Raw genomic sequence first — 20,722 nt, forward strand, 5'->3', positions numbered from 1 at the left:
CCCATTTCTTCACTGGATTATTTGTTTTTCAGGTGTGGAGTTTAGTGAGTTCTTTACAGATTTTGGACACCAACCCTTTGTCTAATATGTCATTTGCAACTATCTTTTCCCATTCCGTTGGTTATGCTAAGTGAAATAAGTCATACAGAGAAAGACAGATACTATATGTCTTCACTCTTATGTGGATCCTGAGAAACTTAACAGAAGACCATGGGGGAGGAGAAGGAAAAAAAAAGTTAGAGAGGGAGGGAGCCAAACCATAAGAGACTCTTAAAAACTGAGAATAAACTGAGGGTTGATGGGGGGTGGGAGGGAGGGGAGGATGGGTGATGGGCATTGAGGAGGGCAATTGTTGGGATGAGCACTGGGTGTTGTATGGAAACCAATTTGACAATAGATTTCATATTAAAAAATAAATTAAAAAAATAAAATGAAAAAATTCACTAAAAAAAAAAAATTCTAGAGTTTCCCTTGTTATTGAGCATAAAACCCAACACCCTTAGCAAGAACTTGCATGAACAATTCCTGGCACTCAGCAGCTGAATTTCCCTTTAATTATCTCTATTTAATCCCTATACTTGCCACATGGGCCACCGTTCAGTTCCTCGAGTTCACTGTCCTTCTTCCCACCTAAGGGACTTTTCCTATTCTATTCCCTCTGCCTGACTGCTGCTTCACTTTGTTAAATTGATTGCCATTTATTTACATTAGCTTTCCTTGAATCCCAGGGCTAGATTAGATGCCCCTGATAAATGCATCCTGCGCACAGCTTAATGATACTAATGCATTAAGTTATTAGCACTCATTGATAGTGTCTGAATAGAATAAGTTCCCTAAGGACATGGATTTTGTCAGCACTACTCATTGTCATGTTGCTAGAACCTAGCACCGTGCCTCACATAATAAATGGAGTGGAGGTACCGTTAAAAGATAAACTATTTCAAAAAGCATCTGGGCAAAAAAAAAAAAAAAAAAAAAGGCTGCTTTGGTGGAGTAATACATTTGAGTTATCCATTTAGATTTTTAAATGTTTATGTTTATTTAATGACAGTTTTAAGTGTTCATGCCAAACTGTTCCAACACAGAGTGGAAGGCTCGAAATACCTTGTGGGGCACAGCCCTAACAGGAAAGCGGAGGAACTAGAGGCAAGAAGAGGGACTTCCATAAGGAGCAGAAGGAAACAGTGCACATGAATTTTCCCAGGGGAAGAGATCTGAATGGAAAGCAGAAAGAACAAGAATGCATTGACTCTTCCCCTGCTTTCACTGAGTAATCAGTGCTTCCAGAGTGAGTTCATGCAGGAGACACAGCTTCTCTCAAATCCCTGACAGGACCTACCAAGTTCTCTAAAGTGCCTTTTTAAAAAAAAAAAAAAAAATTATGTTTGTTTATTTTTCAGACAGAAACAGAGCATGAGCAGGGAAGGGGCAGAGTGAGAGGGAGACACAGAATCTGAAGCAGGCCCCAGGCTCTGAGCTGTCAGCACAGAGCCCGATGCAGGGCTTGAACCCACAAACCATGAGATCACGACCTGAGCCAAAGTTGGATGCTTAACCGACTGAACCACGCAGGCGCCCCTAAGAGGGTGCCTTTAATAAGCAAATGTGGGAATCCAGCTTTCTTTAATTGTAGGAACTTTATAATGGCCCAGCTCCCTGGGAGTATTGGAGAATTACAGTCACAAGGGCACCTTTAACAGATCATAAAAATATCAAGCATACATCCCGTACATTAGTTAAGAAACTTACCATTGTTCTTAAAGATACGTTCTCGGATAGGAGTTGTAGGGCGGTTCACAAAGTTTTGGTTCTGATCGACAAGGACTTCTTTGATCAAGGGCAATCCAGTTATAAGAACTAAAGACATGTCACCGAGCTGCAGGCTAAAAATGTTTCCATATTTCTCCACAAGCTGAAAAATAGTCAAATAGTCACAATTGATTATGCACATGTCCATGTGTCCAGGAATGGAGGGGTTGTGTGTCGCTGAGGAAGGTCTTGTACTGAGCAGAGTCTGTGTGTGCACCTTGGTATGATGGGAACGTTTCTCTCTGCTCCCTCTTTCCTCTTCCTCTCAGCTAGACTAGGATTGAAATCGCTCCAGGATGTGCTTCTATACCTCATAAACCTTCATTCATATATTCAACCTACACAAATTGAGTGAGCATCCAACACTGTCCCAAGAACAAGACATGAATATGTAACTAGAATAAAACAAACAAGGTCTCTAACCTCGAGCACCTTAGAGTCTAGTGAGGGGGGGGGAGAATTCAGAACATGTGACACACACACACACACACACACACACACACAAAAATGCTGATATGCTTAGTGTAACTCTGGGTTGCAAGCATGGACTTCTCAGTAAATCATAAGAGTTTAACTGGAAGAGAATGTCCCCTTCCTCAACACGTGCTAGACAACTGAAAATTCATGACAGGGCTGAGGCCAGCTGTGCGGAAAAGCACTCTAGTTCCGGAGCTATGTGGGCATCTTAGCTCTATAGTTGGCTAGCTGTGGCTCTTGGGAAAGTTGCTTCACAGTTTTTGAGCCTCAGCTATAAAAAGGAAAAAGTGTTCCTCCCTTAAAGGGTTCTGTGAAGAAGAATGAGAGCAACAGTGTGAAAGGCACTTTGTTTTCTGGTACCTGGCGCACAGCCGCTTGAGTCCCTGAGGAACAAATGGGCTCTGTGTGCAAAGGGATGAAGACACACGCTCATGGCAACGGAGAGGACGAGCGCACATGGAGATGTGCTGGGGGAAGGCACATGGACGCTGGGGGCCATATTAGGCCCCTTCCTCTGTTTACCTCATTCGATCTCGCAGCCAGCCACCCTGTGGCATTAATGATTTTCCTTGTCTTTCAGAAAAGGAAAAAGGAGTCGTCGAGGAAGTAATGTCACCGAGATGACAAAGCTATTGAGTGGTGAAGGGAATTTTCCAGGCATTAGGTAAGATCTGAGGACAAAGACTTGAACCTGAGAAGCCACCAGGCCCTTAGAGTTCAGTGGGAGGGAGAGAAAAGGGGAAGGAGGCAGGGAGAGAATGGAAGGCTGTGTGGTGTGTACAGACATGGGCTGGATGTGCAAGTGGGCTGGATGAGAACAAATGGCTACTAATCAAGGTGGTTCCTGACTTGTTCCTTCAAGAGACGACTCTGAGTAGACCCTACGCCTGCCTCTTGTCCACCCGGGGTTGTGGCTAGTTGCAGGCAGTGGTACCAAACAGAAGGGCCCCATTTCCTCCGGGTGTCTGTGGCCCCTCCTTCTCAGTCTCCATGCACGCATGCTCCCCCTTGTCACCCTTAGCGCCTAAGACCCCACCACCCCGCTCAGAGCAAATACAACAGACTACACCAGCCTCATTCCGCCTCCCTGCCCCCACATTAAAAACCAAGCCCGAACTCAATCTTCCCTTGTTCTCTCAGCCCAGAGCCTTCCATCAGTCTTTGTTCCTGTCTAGCTCCTATCTCCCTGGAAAGAGTAAAGCCAAGATTCCCTCTCAAATTCATCTGCCTCTAAAGTACACGTCTTTGTCTCTAAGACGTAGCAGGAAAGGGCCCATAAAAATCAAGCAGAATCTTTTTTGTTTCATCTTGCTGACTGCCTCGATGAACTTAGTCTTTATGAGAAAGATTTCTTGACTAATTTATTCTATTCAGAAAAGATGTTTTTGGAATGGGTGAAAATCTCGGATTAAGCTAAATGACTCCTGACAAAGTGCACGTACAACCTAGAATCTCAGCTTGTACTTGGAAGGAACAGAACACTCCATTAGTATTTGCTGAACTGAACGACTTCAGAGTTTCTGCTCTATCAGCTCTCCGCCCATGTATGACTCCAAAAGAACTGCATCAGAAACTTTCACAATGGGGTGCCTGGGTGGCTCAGTCGGTTGGGCATCCGACTTCCGCTCAGGTCATGATCTCGTAGTTCGTGAGTTCGAGCCCCGCATCGGGCTCTGTGCTGACAGCCTGGAGCCTTCTTTGGATTCTGTGTCACTGACCCTCCCCCACTCACGCTGTGTCTCTCTCCTTCAAAAATAAATAAACATTAAAAAAAATAAACAAAAAAAAAATTGAGAAAAAACTTTCATGGCATACTCAGCTGTGTAAACATAGGTCAAATGACCTCCCTGCGCCTGTTGACTATGGTGATGCCTAACAGTTCCTACATGCACTGGGCTGGGCACTATGCTGATCGCTTTACATGGATTTAAGTGTATGACCCACCGGGCATCTGAAAAGACTTTGTAAGGTAGACCGTACTGTCGAATGTACAACAATAACCAAGTCATTACTCAAATGAGTAAGAGAACAAAAGAGGTTAAAAGTAGGATGATTCAGGAGGCTAAAATAGGCTTAATACCTGAAAGGAAAATAGAAAAATAAGAAAAGAATGTGGGAGCTATAAAAGGTGAACAAAAGTAATATGAGGGAATTTGATACAAAGGATTAAAAACCCCAAATGTGGGATTAAGTGCTTACATAATAAGGTGGAGCGAAATAAATGTTTAGAATAATGAAAAATTAGAAGGGGGGGGTTTAGTGAGACAAGTGCATGAACTACGATTACCAAGAGACAACTGGGAGAGATTCCACCTCATCTCAGTTCTTAAACTCAAGAGCCAACATAACAAAGACACAAAGAGAGGAAAAGTGTAGCAATTCTCACTCCATGGGCAGCAGGTGAGAGGGTGTGCTCCCCCAAACTCTGACCAGCACTGAGCTGTGTGTGTGCACGTATCATTCAAATAAGCTCCCTAAAATGCATGTTGTTTCTATATGTTACTAAGATTTATCATCTTTTCCCCAATATGTACAGTACTGTATTTTTTCAACTTTTAAAAAATGTTTGATTATCTATTTTTGAGACAGACAGAGAGACAGAGTGCAAGTGTGGAGGAGCAGAGAGAGGCAGACACGGAATCCAAAGCAGGCTCCAGGCTCCAAGCTGTCAGCACAGAGCCCGATGCAGGGCTCGAACTCACGAACTACGAGATCATGACCTGAGCTGAAGTCGGATGCTGAACCGACTGAGCCACCCAGGCAACCCCACAATTATTTCTATCCAATAAAGCAAAGAAGAAGGAGAAGGAGGAGAAAAAGAGGGGGAGGGGGAGGGAGAAAGGAGGGCGAAGGACAGGAAAAAGAAAAACAGACCTAATGAAATTAGGAATAAACCATCGTTAACAATGGTTCTTACTCTTTTTTTGAATCACAGAATCCTTTGAAAATCTAGTGTATGGCATGATCCACTCTCCAGTAAACTCCTGTACACATGAGCACAGTCATGCATGTAGTTTCAGGGGTTCACCAGTCCCTTGGGGCCCATGAGCCCCTGCTAAGAATATTGGTGTCACAGGTAGTTCTTGGGGGCTGTGCTAGGCTTCTGAGAACAGTCTGTGGAAAGCAAATTCAAGTTCGGTTCTATACATTTCTATAAAATGCTTAAGAGTTGCCAGGCACCTTGTGACATTGTTATGTTATAACACATGGGGCGGTACAAAGGTCAATATGATTCGGTGTTTTCTACAGCATCAAAGTCTCTTGAGCAATGCTGACTGCAGAAAACACTAATGCACAGCAGAAGTGATATATGCTATGATGCTGGTAGAAAGGAACATGAAGCCATTGAAAGAAGAAATGAATTTCCACCCCAGATGTATTAGAAAACCTCTAAAAGGAGATGGTATTTCAACTATATCTTAAACAAAAGCTGCCAGCAAAAGGACATGTAATGTGGGAATAGGATATGCAAATACAAGGTAGGAAAATGGAGGTGTTCAGGGACAAGTAAGCAGTGTGGTTTGACTGGAATGCAGGGTTCATTAAAGAGCACTGACCATGTGGTAGGTCAAGGCCAAGGGCTGGGGATACAATGAGTCCTTAACTTAAAGCACGTCCCAGTCTAATGGAACATATGGAAAAATAATCAGTTCTTATTTTTACTATTCTGTACAAGAAATCATTTGACGAGGGAAAGTAAGGAAGCACATAAAGGGAACCAGGCACCAGGACAGGTTTCCTGGGAAAAGTATCTCCTCACTTGAGTAAGGAGATAGGAAACAAGGCTGGGCAAGGCAATCCGAGATAGATTGAGGACAGCCTTCATGCCAGCTGAAATAGTTTGGATCTAGTTTTGCTTGTAATTAGGAGGCCAAAGATGTTTGAATAGGAGACGTAATGTAAATGAGTGTTTAAGAGCTTGGATTGTGAAGTCATACAAATCTGTTTGAACCCACTTACAAATCACGCTCACTGTGTGATTTGGTGGCAAGTTATTTAACTTCTCTATCTCAATTTCCAAATGTATAAAATGGGGGATATTGCGGGTTCCCATCTTTAGGATTATTGTGATTAGTAGCCACAATACTAATATTAATAACACAATTACTTGTTGTTATTGATCTGTCCGGGAGTATATTTTAGCAAAGGCATTCTGATACGATATTGACAACGGAATGAGGAAGAGGCCAGAGAGTGGAATAGCGGAGCTCATCCAGCCACTAGGCAGACAAGGGATGCCTGGGATGCAACAGCACTGGCTCTCCTTGAATTTCTTGCTTTAAACTTTTAAAGAAAGGGGAATAGTGGTAGACGTGGAAATGAGTATCAACTATGTGCTTGGCACTCTGGCAACAAGTTGATATTCATGAAGTTATCTGGTTCTTATAACAATCCTAGAAAGCATTTTCAGCATTCAGAAAAGTAGGCACAGAGATTTAGCACCTAGCTTGTGGGCATAAAGTTTGGGCTCTAGAGAGGGGCTTCTGGGTGGCTCAGTCTGTGTCCGACTTTCGATTTTGGCTCAGGTCATGCTCTCACAGTTCGGGAGTTTGAGCCCCACATCAGGCTCTGCACTATCTGTTTGAGATGCTCTCTCTCTCCCCCTCTCTCACTCATGTGTATGCTCTCTCTTTCTCGCAAAATAAAAACAAATAGTTAAATGAAAGGATGAAGATATTCTCTCTCTTTTTGTGAGTGATGGCACTAAGTGTTAACTAGCCACATGACTTTCCAATCAAAAACCACATTCCCCAGCTTCTCCAGGTGTAGCCAGTAGGACATGAGTAGTGGTGACGTGCGCGTTGTCCGGGTCTCATCCTTAAATAAAAACTGCTTGCTCACTACCTACCCCGTTCCCCTTCCCGTGGACCAGAACTTACACACAGTGGGGTTGCAGGACCAGAGCACAACAAAGAAGGAAATGAAGTTTCTGGATCGTCTTGAGGTATAGAAAGCAGTCTCCCTATCCTGGGCTTCCTGCCTACATCTGAACTCATTTGTGGGAGAGAGGTAAATTTCAACCTTTTTTTACACCACTGTATTTTGGGGTCTCTGTTAGAAGCAGTTCAATGTGTATGCTACCTAATACATTTATCCACCTTATCTACCATTTTCCCACTTTAGTACAATAAGGTTTTCTCTTATTTAGATAAATGCTCCTCTAATTGGTCATATAGCCATGATAGAGAAAGTTTTAAAATATAGGGGGAAAAATACAAGGAAAGTTCCCATCGTACCATTTAAACAGGCTAGTTTCTTCACGCTGCTGTTGCTGTGTTTTAGCTCACGCCACTTTGTCCCATTTAAAATCTCCTGTCCCCTGAACTCCACGTGGCCACTTGCCTAACATCCATTTAACGCTCAGCTCAATTTATTCCAACATTCTACACGACGTTATCTCTAGGGTTTCCCGTTCCCAGGGATCCCATCTCTTGATACTTCGTTTGGTTACCAAGAGTCTACACCACACATTGCATCATATACTGTTTTGTGCTGTGCCTGTCATATGGTAAGCGCTTCATAAACGTGTGTTTGATAAATGAATCCATGAATAAATCAGTCATCCTTTCCCTGTCATGAGAAGTCAAGTAGCACAAGTACAGAATAGGCGTAAGTGTCAAACAGTTCTGGATTGAAGTGCTCGTTTTGCCGTCATCTATGCTGAATAACTCAAGCAGACAACTTTATTATTTGCAGCCACTTTCCTCAGTGGCAAAGTGGAAACAGCACCAGCTAATGACTCACTTGTGTGTCTTTTGTGAAGAGTAAATGAAAATGAACATATAAGTCCTCATACAGGATCTAGCAAATAGTTGGTACTTAATGTTTCCGAACTGCTAGAGTGTAAATTTAGTTATAACTAAATACACCATTTGACTCCATTTGTTTTACAACCAAATACATAAAAAATGCAAACCTGTATGCAGTAAAATTTAATAGTTCTGATGAAAAAACATCGGGCCATGGGTAAGATCCTAGCCTCAGTTTCATCACTAGCCAGTTTTATGACAGGCAAATCATTTACCCTTTCTAATCACATCTATCTTAGTAGTAAACCAAAGGCACATATCAAATTTATGATTTCATACAAGATTGAGTAAAAGCATTCCATTTTACTCCTCCTACTATTCATGACACTAATTGGCACAGACAAAAATAACTCCAAGAAAGGCTTGCTTTCTCTAGCCAAAGTTTCAGAAAAAGGCTAGCCTAATAGGACAGAAGCGGTTTTTTTAAAAGTTTGTTTATTTATTTTATTTGGAGAGAGACAGAGACAGCCTGAATGGTAGAGGGGTGGGGATGGTGGTGGAGAATCCCAAGCAGGCTCTGCACTGTCAGGGCAGAGCCTGATGTGCTGCTCAAACTCACAAAACCTGAGATCATGACCTGAGCCTAAATCAAGAGTGGGACGCTTAACTGACTGAGCCACCCAGGTGCCCCAGGACAGAAGCGTTTTAACTTTATAGGGTTAAGTGTTTAAAGCAGCTATAATATGTTTTAACAAACAATTACAAATACTCTCAAAAATTTTAAATAGAAAATCTTACCAAAGAAATAAATGATAGGTATAAGAACCAAAGGGAAAAATTAAAACTTAAAAATGCAACTATCTAAACAAAAACTCGGGAGAGCAAATCAATGGTAGAAGGGTAATGACAGAAGAACCAGTGAAACTTGAGAAGATCAAGAGACTGTATACAGTCAGGACAACACAGAGAAAATAGATTGAAAAGAACAAAAACTGGGCCTCAGGGACCTACGTTAGAATAACAAAAGATCTAATATTTGCACCATCAGTGTCCAAGAGTCCCAGAAAGGAAGGAAAAAGACTGTGGAATTGAAAAAATATTGAAGAAACAATGGCTGAAAACTTCCTGGCTTTGGTAAGAGATCAACCTACAGATCCAAGAACCCAATAAACCCAAAGAAATCAACACCACGACGTACCATAATCAAATCTCTGAAAACTAAAAGCAAAACGACTTCTCGACAGCAGCAGAGAGGAACAACTGATTACTTATGGGGAACAGCAATTCAAATGTGGTTTCTCATTAGAAACCACAGAGGCCAGAAAGAAGTGGAACAACATTTTAAAATGTTGAATGAAAGAAACTGTTAACCTAGGATTCTATATTAAATGAAAATATACTTCAGAAACGAAAGTGAAATAAAGACATTTTTTGGTAAGCGGAAGTTAAGAGAAGTTTTGACTCTAAAAGAAGGGCTAAAGAAAGTTCCTCAGGTAGAAAAGAAATGATATTGGTAGAAATTTGGAAAATTGTGAATAAAGAAACAGCAAAATAAGGGTAAATAAATGAGTAAATGTGCTTAACAGTTAAAAGCAAGTTTATAATATTGTCTGATGTGGTTTTCAATATATAGAGAGAATATGTTTAAAAATTTTTTTTTACATTTATTTATTTTTGAGAGACACAGAGACAGAGCACAAGTGGGGAGGGGCAGAGCGAGAAGGAGACAGAATCCGAAGCAGGCTCCAGGCTCTGAGCTGTCAGCACAGAGCCCAAGGCGGGGCTCGAACTCACAAACCGTGAGATCATGACCTGAGCCGAAGTTGGAAGCTCAACCGACTGAGCCACCCAGGCGCCCCATAGAGAGATCATATTTAAGACAATAATAGTGTAAAGCAGGGAGGGTAAAAGGATCTAACATTTGTAAGGTATCCACATTGAACTTGAAGTGGCAAAATATTGACACTAGTAGATGACAATAAGCTATATGTGCCTATTATAATCCTTAGGTAGCCACTTAAACACAATGCAAAGAGATATACTGAAAAGCACAACAAATAAATTAAAATGGAATTCTAAAAAGAAAATGTTCAAGTGACCCACAGGAAAACAGAAAAATAATAAATAGGGGAATAAAAAACAGAGGGAAAAATAGAAAATAAATAATAAGATGATCTAAACCCACCAATTAAAAGACAGACTGGCAAAATGAAAAAAAAAAAAATGACCCACCTATATGCTGTCTGCAAGAAACTGATTTCAAATATAATGATACAAACAGGTTAAAAGTGAAAGTATGAAGAAGCATATACCATGCAAATAATCATCAACAGATAGCTGGTGTGGTCACATCATATCAGCTAAAGTTCAGGCAATAAAAATCACCAGGCATAAGGAGGGATATTACATAATAACATGAGTCGATTCACTAAGATGATATAATAATTTTAATGTGTATGCACCAAATAACAGAAATGGCAAATACATAAAGGAAAAACTACCAGAATGGAATTGGAAAATAGACAAAACTTCAGTTAGAGTTGGAGACTTCAACATGCTTCTCGTAGTGATTAATAGAATTGGTAGATAAGAGGTCAGAGTGTAGAAGACATAAACAGGATCATCCAATGATATCTAATTGATATATACAGAACACTTATCCCCAAAATTGTAGAATACTTTTTTTTTTTTTTCAAGCATGCATGGGACTGTATCTTGGGTCATTAAACCAACTGTAACAAATTTAAAAGACCTGAAATTACACAAACTATGTCCTTGCACCATAATGGCAACAAACTGAAAAATCATTAATAGAAAGCAAGCAGGACAATTTCCAAATGCTTGGAAATTGAACAACACATTTCTTAAACACGGGTATAGGTTTAGGAGCCTCGCTTTAAAATTCTGTGACTAATCCTGTCACTTAGTGTTACCAACTGGGTGTTTCTCCAAGAAAGTGATAAAACCTTCTCCCTCTGTACATGTATAGACAAGAGTTTAAAGTGCTCCAGGCATGTCTAGGGAAAGGGGAAGGGGACTAATACTGTGCACCTAGTAAAAGCCATGTCTGACCATTGTTTTTATTTAACCTTCACAACCACCTATCACAGTGTTGTCATTCAGCTAGGTGCCTGTGCTGAGTGGTAGGAAACCAGCTGAGGATTCTTGGGAGAATTTTGGATGTTGGAGGGAATTTTAAGTAAATCAGAGGAGCCAGGGTTAAGGAGCCCTGGCGGGATATGATTATAAAAAGGTGGAAAGAGGCTTAGTCAGAAAGAGTTCCAAGGGGCTCCCTGATAAGTCCTCACTCTGGAAAGCAGTGGGAAGCACTAAGAAAATTTAAGCCGAGGGATGACATTTTACAGCGATTACTTTAGTGACAGCAGATCGCAGGGAGAAGAGATTGAAAGCGAGGGGCTCAGTTATTGAAAAGTGGTGAGGATTTAGGTAGTACTGTCACCATTTTACACTCAGTAAATACAGCCTCAAAGAAGGTAAGTACAGCGTTTTTTTTCCCCAAGGATAAAAATATTAAAGAGGACAAAGTGATCATATGCTAAATACGCTGTACCAGTAACATTTCACAAGATACACAATAAAGAATGTAGCAAGTCTGGCATACTTTAATAGTAAACAGTGACTATTATTTCACTTCTAGAAAGGGCAGGTGTAATGATGCCAGCTGACCATTGGGAAACCGGGGCTCAAAGCAGGGTTTACCAGGGTCCCTGCATTAGCTGCACAGCCCCCCAGCCTCCCGCCCTCGATCCCCGGGACGGCCCCTGTCCCGCAGGTCAGGGTCAGGGCACCTTCACCCGCTCCTACCCGCTGAAGCTGCAGGTGCGACCGCTCAAAGTCCAGATGGAAGAAGTTGCCCACGAAGGGCAGGGGTACGGGGCCCGGCGGGTAGTTCTTGGGGCGCCGTCTTTTGAGGAAATCAGCAAAGAACAGAAAGGCGAAGGCACCCAGCAGGACCGTGCGCAGATGCAGCACTGCCCAGACGGCGGCCGCCAGGGAGCCCACAGCCGCGAGCATGGCTCGCAAAGTCCTCTCGCTCGGCTGAGCTCGGAGCTGGCGACGTCCCCGCCGGTCCCTGCAGCCGAGCTCGCGGCACTGCCGGCCCGCCCCCGACTCCGCCGCGCCCCGCCCCTGCCGCGCCGAGCTCCCCCACTGCGCCCCGCCCGCCTGCACGGTCCCGGCTCTTGGCCCCGCCCGCCTGCTGCCGCGCCCAGTGAACTTCCTCTTCCCCTGCTTCCTTCCCCGGACCCCGGCCCCCGGCCGGGCGCGCTGCGCTCCGGAAAGCCTGGCACCGAAGTCGTGGGCGGCCCCGCGCCGCGCGTCTGGAACAGGCCAGGCCAGGCGCGTTGTTCTTCTCTGTTTAGAAAGCGCGTCTCAGTCTGAGATCACTGGGGATCTTGGGTTTGTGGTGCATCTCCCCAAGAGCGCCACAGGCGCTCGAGCTCAGTGTTTTTCAATCGCCCTCTCTCATCCAAACGTTGGAATCTTGCCTGGGGAACAGGACTGATAAGAGCAGCAGCACTTGGCATTTCTTGGGCGCCTCGCTGAATGCCAGGCAGCACCCTCGCGTCTGTACGTGAAGCATTTCATTCTGACCAAATTACGCAAGAGATGCTCTTTTTACTTCCGTCCTGCCGTTGAGGAAACTGACACGGAGAGGTTAAGTGGCATGCACGTGGTGGATAAATAAATCCACTGGACCGCAGCACCTCGGAACAAGAGCCTGCAATTGTAACTCTTTGAAGACGAAAAAGCGTTGCATCAGAGCCTCCAGCACGGAGCCTAGGTCTTCAACAGGGGCTAAATTAACATTGGAAGGTGTTTTAGTCCTTTTGGGTATGCCTTGTGAGATTTCCCTTCTGAAGCCCCAACACGGTGGTAAGGCCCCAGGTTCCAACTTCCCATGCGTGCTACCTGTGTCTCACCGTGCGTGCTGTGTCTCACCGTCCTCAAAACAGGAAGCATAGTCCTGGAGTACTATAGCACTTCCCCATGTACTTAACACGTAGATAAACAGTCTGCGTAGGATAGGATAATCTGTTTTCTGCCTTTCCCGAATCAGAACCGCTTCTCATACACTCTGTATGAACCAAGTGTTGGACTTTACCTGAAAGCCACAAAAATTGATAGTTTGCATATGTTTATGATAAGCTGCTTTAAACTTCTCTAAGAAGAAAAATTAAGACCACTTATTTGAAAACAAAGATTTCTATTACTTGTCTAATCTTCCACCACATGAGTGCATTAACAATTAGAAGACACAAGTGTTTTTCAAATGCTTTTAAGAATTTAGTGTAAAAATTGATTGAAGTGATGTATTACTTCTGCTAGGAAGTAACTTGGTCCACCAATCTTTTATATTTGCTTAGGATGTTTCTTCCCCATTATCTGAAAGTTGAAGGCATTTCTGTCATACTGAAAACAAACTTAAATGTGCCAAAAAATGTTCGTGTGTCCTGTATTAGTATATCTTTGATGCCCTGGAAATCTGAATGCTGATCTAAACTGGCATTTAGAATATTCAAGAAGAAAAAAAATAGCTACTTTAATACCAACTTCTTAGATTTCATGAAGATTTTGGTGAGGAACAATAATACGTAAGTATTGACTAAACTCTAAAAGTTCCTTTCTGGTGCGCCTGGGTGGCTCAGTCGGTTAAGCGTCTGACTTCGCTCAGGTCATGATCTCACCGTCCATGAGTTCGAGCCCCGCGTAGGGCTCTGTGCTGACAGCTCAGAGCCTGGAGCCTGCTTCAGATTCTGTGTCTCCCTCTCTGTCTGACCCTCCCCCGTTCATGCTCTGTCTCTCTCTGTCTCAAAAATAAATAAATATTTTTAAAAAAATTAAAAAAAAATTAAAATAAAATTTCCTTTCTATAAAATATAAAATACTCAATATTTAAAAGGAGTCAGGCAAGGGAGATCAGTATTTAATACTGGATATTTTGTGTCTTGTGTTTGTATCATAGTATTAAAATAGCAAGTGTAACATTTTAATATTTGCTGATACACTTTTATAAAAGTAAATCCTAACTTAGTAAGCTTTTGTAAAAAACGAAGGAGAAGTAGTGATTTTTTTCAAACAAAAAATTGAGGGAGTTTTCTGCCAGTAGAACTGCCTTACAAGAAATGTTAAAATAAGTTCTTCCTAAAGAAGTAAAAAGTTATAGGTCAAGAACTCAGGTCTACAGAAAGAGAGGGCATTAGAGAAGAAATTAATGAAGGTAATATAAATCTTGTGTTTTTCTTATTCTTAATTTATCTAATAACAGTTTGATCAAAATAAAGATAGCAGCAATGTATTCAGTGATTATAGCTTATAAACAAGTGATGTGAATGATGAAATGTTGTAAGGGAAGGCAGTAGGAAAACTATTATGAGGTACCTGTACCACTAATGAAGCAGTGCAGTGTTATTTGAAAGTGGATTTGGGTCATTTGGACATGTGCGTTGTAAATTCTAGGGCAACCACTTAACTAAAAAGCAGAAATGTAATTGATCTGCTTGAGACAGCAGAGAAAATGGAATTGTATAAAATGCTCAGTTAAAACCAGAAAAGGCCGAGGCAGTTGAAGCCAAAAATAGGAACAAAAATCAAGCACAAGGAGTAAAAAACAGCAATGCATGTGGTAGATATCCATACAACTGTATCAACAACCACTTTAAATGTCAGTGGTCTAAATACGCTCATTAAAAAACAGTCTGTCAGAGTGGATAAAAAAATGACCTCTTTTAGATTGTTGTCAGGGTATAGAAATGCAACTGATTTTTGTGATTTTTAAAATTTTTTTAAAAAATTTATTATTTTTGAGAGAGAGAGAGAGAGAGAGAGAGAGAGAGAGAGTGCAAGCAGGAGAAGGGCAGAGAGAGCACGGGGCCGGGGGGAGGGGGGTGCGGGGGGGAGACAGAGGATCTAAAGCAGGCTCTATGCTGACAGCTTAGAGCCCCATGCAGGCCTTGAACTCATGAACTGTGAGATCATGACCCGGGCTGAAGTCCAATGCTTAATTGACTGAGCCACCCAGGCGCCCCGAAATGCAACTGATTGATTTTGTATCCTGCAGCTCTGCTGAATTCATTTGTTAATTCTAACAGTTTTTTGTGTGAAATCTTGAGGGTTTTCTGTATATAAAGATTATGCCATCATGAAAGAGATAATATTAGTCTAGCTTAAAAAAGAATAAAACAGGGGCACCTGGGTGGCTCAGTCAGTTAAGCTTCCGACTTCAGCTCAGAGCATGACCTCATGGTTTGTGAGTTCAGGCTCCCATTGGACTCTGTGCTAATGGCGTGGAGCCTTCTTTGGATTCTCTGTCTCCCTCTCTCTCTGCCCCTCCCCTGCCCTCTCTCTCTCCAAAATAAGTAAATAAACAAACATTAAAAAAAAAAAAAAAGGAACAAAACACTTGGGAATAAAACAAGGAAGCGGGGCACCTGGGTGGCTCAGTTGGTTAAGCGTCCGACTTCAGCTCAAGTCATGATCTCACAGTTGATGAGTTCAAGCCCCACATAGTCCCACTGCTGTCAGCACAGAGCCCACTTTGGATCCTCCTTCCTCCTCTCTCTGCCCCTCCCCCACTTACACTCTCTTAAAAGTAAATAAACACACAAAAAAAGGAATTAAGCAAGGAAGCAAAAGGCCTACACACTGAAGACTATAAAACATTGTTGAAAGAAATTTAAAAAGACAAATAAATGGAAAGACACCCCATGTTCATGGATGGGAAGACCTGATACTGTTAAAATGTCCATTCTACCCAAAGTGATTCAATGTGATTCCTATCAAAGTCCCAATGGCATTTTTTTCACAGAAATAGAAAATATAATAGCATAATTCACATGGAACCACAAAGGACCCCAAATAGCCAAACCAATCTTGAGAAGGAAGAGCAAAGCTGGTGGGCTCACATTTCTTGATTTTAAAACTTCTGATAAAGCTATAGCAATTAATAAAGTACTATAGTGGCATAAAAAACAGATATGCTAATGAATGGAACATCATAGCCCAGAAGCAAACCTGCATACAGATGGTCAAATGATCTTCATCAAGGGTGCCAGATTTACACAATGGGGAAAGGATAGTCTCTTCAATAAATGGTATTGGGAAAACAAGATCTACCTGCAAAAGAATGAAATTGGACCCTCATCTTACATCATATACAAACATTAACCCAAACTGGATTAAAGAATTAAACATAAGACCTGAAACTATAAACCTTCTGGAAGAAAAACAGGGGAAAATCTTCATACTTAAGTGAAAGGGCACTTTTGAGAAAGGGCACATTTGAGAAACAAATGCATGCAATATTCCCTTCACAAAGCTTGTGTTCAGATCATTGTAGTTAAGAACTTCAGTGCAATGTGTCCTGAGGAGACTGATCAGTATAGATGAGATTTCACCCTTGTAAGGTATTAGATATTTCAGAACTTGTAGCTGAATCTATTTTCACAACCCTCTCTCTAAAGTGAAGTGATTATTCCTGTTTTACAGATGGTCCAATAAGTTCAGAGCAGTGAAGTGTTTTGCCAAAGCCCACAAAAGCAGAATAGGTGCCACTGTGAAAATAGGAACCCTAGTCTTTTTATTCAAAGACATGTACTCATGTTTCACTATCACTTACAAGAAAATAGATTATAGCGACTGTGAAACAGGGTACGAAGGAGTTGTCACCAGCATCATTCAAAGAGAAATTACAATAGGTTATCTGGAGAAGAATGTGTCAGGAGGAATGCTGGATTAGAAGGGCTTTAAGACTCTCTAACACTGGGGGGCGCCTGGGTGGCGCCTGGGTGGCGCCTGGGTGGCGCCTGGGTGGCGCAGTCGGTTAAGCGTCCGACTTCAGCCAGGTCACGATCTCGTGGTCCGTGAGTTCGAGCCCCGCGTCAGACTCTGGGCTGATGGCTCAGAGCCTGGAGCCTGTTTCCGATTCTGTGTCTCCCTCTCTCTCTGCCCCTCCCCCGTTCATGCTCTGTCTCTCTCTGTCCCAAAAATAAATAAAAAAAACGTTGAAAAAAAATTTTTAAAAAAGACTCTCTAACACTGAGCTTCTATGATTTTATGAGTCCTCCAGGGAAAACAGAGTTAGATATATAGAGATGGATGTATACCACATACCCTTTAAAAAATTATTCTTATTTTCTGTTCTTTGCAGGTAATGGGTAGATACCATTTCGTGAAAGATAAAGCCATCCGATGCTACGTGATACCCTTTGATTTATATATAACTTTTTAATGGGTTGATGTTCAAATTTTAATTCTAGAAAAACTGATCATTTTTCTACAGTGAGGCACATTTAAAATGCCTCTCTTATTTATGTAAATGTATGGTGAGTAGCCCCTTTTGCCCTGGGATTACGGTGTGAAAACCTTTTAAATCACTTGTTGAAGTTTATCATATACCCAGAAAAGTGCACAAATGATAAGTGCACAGCTCAGTGAATTTGCAGAAAGTTAACTCATCCTGTATAAGTAGCACACAGAACAGGAAATAAAATATTACCTGCAATCTGTCCTCTGCCACTTGCCAGGCATTATCCTTTATCCCGGGGTAAGTTTTACCCTGGTTTATAAAACTCCAGGTTGTCTAATGCTTGTTGAACCAAGCTGAACCCTTGCTGGTCTCACTCAGGAACCAGTGTTCCAGGAAATATTTAGGTTGCTATTTTTTAGATCGAATTTTGTTCTCACTTTTGATCATCTTACTGACTTTATCATCTTCAGTGTCTGCCTCCTTGCCCGTTTTCACATCATCCCTTCAGACTCTGGCTGTTCAGCTGGGGTCCTTCATTCCTCATTGGAAGGATATGAGCTAAGTTCTGAGAATATTAAACACCTTCACAAAAGAAACACGGTGACTCCAGTCTTGTAACTGTTGTTACAATTGTTTTGGGACATGGGATTCGGGCAATTGTTTTGGGACATGGGATCAAATCTTCCCCTGTGGATTATGGGGCTCGGTTATCGAGAAGACGTGAGTACCGATTGACCCTAGAGCTGGATCTAGGCAAGATCTCCGCATCCCCTCCCCTGTCCTTGGAATGTACAGCTGGCTTGCCTTCCCTGCTCCCAGAAGCTACCCCAAGGATACAACTTTATAAGTGTGGTGTTGAGACTATCTGGATGGTATATATGGCTGAAGCCAGTTAAAGCCTCTCTATAAACTTTTAAGATTTGGCAGCTGGGTGTGGAAACCTAGTCATCTTGTGGCCACCGAAGACAATCCTGTTTTAGATCCAATAGCAAAAGCACAATCTATGAAAGAAAAAGTTAAGTTGCCCTTCATTGAAATCTAAAAAAATCGCTCTGTGATAGATGTTCTTAAGAGAATGGAAAGTCGTTGGGGCGCCTGGGTGGCTCAGTCGGTTGGGCGTCCGACTTCGGCTCACGTCATGATCTCACAGTCTGTGAGTTCAAACCCCATGTCGGCCTCTGTACTGACAGCTCGGAGCCTGGAGCCTGCTTCGGCTTCTGTGTCTCCCTCTCTCTCTGCCCCTCCCCTGCTCATGCTCTGTCTCTCTCTGTCTCAAAAATAAATAAAAACATTAAAAAAAATTAAAAGAATGGAAAGTCGAGCCACAGACTAGGAGAAAATATCTGCACAAAATATACCCAATTAAATATATCCAAAGTATACAAAGAATTCGTAAAACTCAACAGTACAACCCAATTACAAAGTGGGCAAAAGATCTGAACAGACACCTCGCCAAAGAAGATATACAGATAGCATATGAACAGCTCCTTGACATTATATGTCTCTGGGAATTGCACATTTGAGCAATAATAAGATAATAATAATAAGATACCCCTGCAAACCTACGACAAAACAAAACAAAAAAAAAAACAAACCAAAACAAAACAAAAAACTACAATATCAAATGGTGGTAAGGATGTGGAGCAACGGGAACTTTCATTCATTGCTCGTGGTTGTACAAAATAGTACAGCCACTTTGGCAGATATTTTGGCAGTTTCTTACAAAGCTAAAGATAGGCTCCCCGTAGGATCCAGCAATCATGCTCCTAGGTATATATCCAAATGAGCTGAAAACTTATGTCCACACAAAAGCCTGCCCGTAAATGCTTATAGCAGCTTTACACATATTTGCCAACCACAGAAAGCAACTGAAATATTCAAAAGGTGAATGGATAAGCAAATTGTGATCTGTGGATACAATGAAATATTATGTAGCAATAAAAAGATTTTAGCTATCAAGCCACAAAAAGACATGGAAGAAACTTAAATACTTATTTTTAGTGAAAGCAACCAGTCTTAAAAGCCTACATACCGCATGACATAATGGAAAAGGCAAAAAGTATGGAGACAGTAACAAGATCAATTGTTACCAGGGGTTTGGGGGATGGAAGTAGGCAGTGAACAGGTGAAGCACAGAGGATTTTTAGGGCAGTGAAATTATTCTGTAGGATACTGTAATTGGATACATGACATGCATTTGTCAAAACCCATAGACCGGTAGAACACAAAGTGTAAACCCTAGTGTAAACCTGGGACTTCAGTTAATGATAATGTATCAATACTGGCTCATCAATTATAACAAATGTATCAAGATGTTCAGATGTGAGTACCAGGGGAGACAGAGTGAGGGGGAGAATGGTGTTATGTGGGAACTCTGTAGTATCTGCTCAGTTTTCTGTAAACTTAAAACTGCTTTAAGAAAAAATCTATTCAAATGACAGAACTTTTCATTGTATCAATGCTAAATTTTTTTTAAAAAAATTTTTGTTTATTCATTTTTGAGGGGGGTAGGGGCAGAGAGAGAGGAAGACATAAAATACCAAGCAGGCTCCAGTCTCTTGAGATGTCAGCACAGAGCCTGATATGGGGCTCGAACCTGTGAGCTGTGAGATCATGACCTGAGCAGAAGTCAGACACCTAACCGACTAAGCCCCCCAAGTTCCCCTCAATGGTAAATTTTCTAAATGTGATAGTTTATTATGATTATGTAGGAACATCCTTTTTTTTTTTTTTTTTTTTTTTTTTAGTATATACAGGCTAAAGTGTTTAAGGTTAGATATTATGATGCCTGTAATTAATTCTCAAATGGTTCAGATAAACAGAAAAGGGGGGGGAGGTTAGGAAGAGAGGGGAAGCTGAGGAGGAGGGAAGCAGGGAAAACAGGAGCACAAATGCAGTAAAACCTAAAAAACTAGTGAATCTAGGAGAAGATTCTAAGGGAGTATTATGAATAATTCTTTTGTAAGATTGACATTTTGGGAGAAAAAAGGTAAAAGGGAACTATAATATAAAGAAAAGAGAATTAGGGGTGCCTGGGTGGCTCAGTGGTTGAATGTCTGACTTTGGCTCAGGTCATGATCTCGCAGTTCATGAGTTCGAGCCCTGTGTCAGGCTCTGTGCAGACAGCTCAGAGCCTGGAGCCTGCTTCACATTCTGTCTTCCTCTCTCTCTACCCCCTCCCTGCTCATGCTCCGTCTCTCTCTGTCTCTCAAAAATGAATAAACATTAAAAAATGAAAAAAAAAAAAAAAAAGGAAAAGAGAATTAGGTGATAGGTCAACAACTCATAGTCTATTCCTAGTTTTGTTTCTTAATAGCTGTAGGGGTTTCTGGAAATGCTTTGGGGCTTTCTGAACAGCACGCACTCTCTTTGGCACTGAAATGGAGACTGGCCGTTCTTAATTATCCTCCTCAAAATA

The 20,722-nt window shown here is 41.7% G+C and overlaps 1 protein-coding gene across 1 annotated transcript in view; it reads right to left on the bottom strand.

Moving 5' to 3' along the window:
• LOC122227418 (cytochrome P450 2J2) overlaps positions 1–12,133 on the bottom strand; it is a 29,625-nt gene extending 17,492 nt beyond the window's left edge. Inside the window, exons 1-2 of the mRNA XM_042951882.1 lie at positions 11,862–12,133; positions 1,750–1,912 (exon numbers count right to left, since the gene is read on the bottom strand). Of these exons, the coding sequence (XP_042807816.1) occupies positions 1,750–1,912; positions 11,862–12,071 (373 nt within the window). The 5' untranslated portion in view covers positions 12,072–12,133. The remainder of the gene's footprint in view (positions 1–1,749; positions 1,913–11,861) is intronic.
• Between the last annotated feature and the right edge of the window lie 8,589 nt (positions 12,134–20,722).

This window comes from Panthera leo, chromosome C1 (assembly GCF_018350215.1).
Source record: "Panthera leo isolate Ple1 chromosome C1, P.leo_Ple1_pat1.1, whole genome shotgun sequence".
Classification (NCBI taxonomy): Eukaryota; Metazoa; Chordata; class Mammalia; order Carnivora; family Felidae; genus Panthera; species Panthera leo.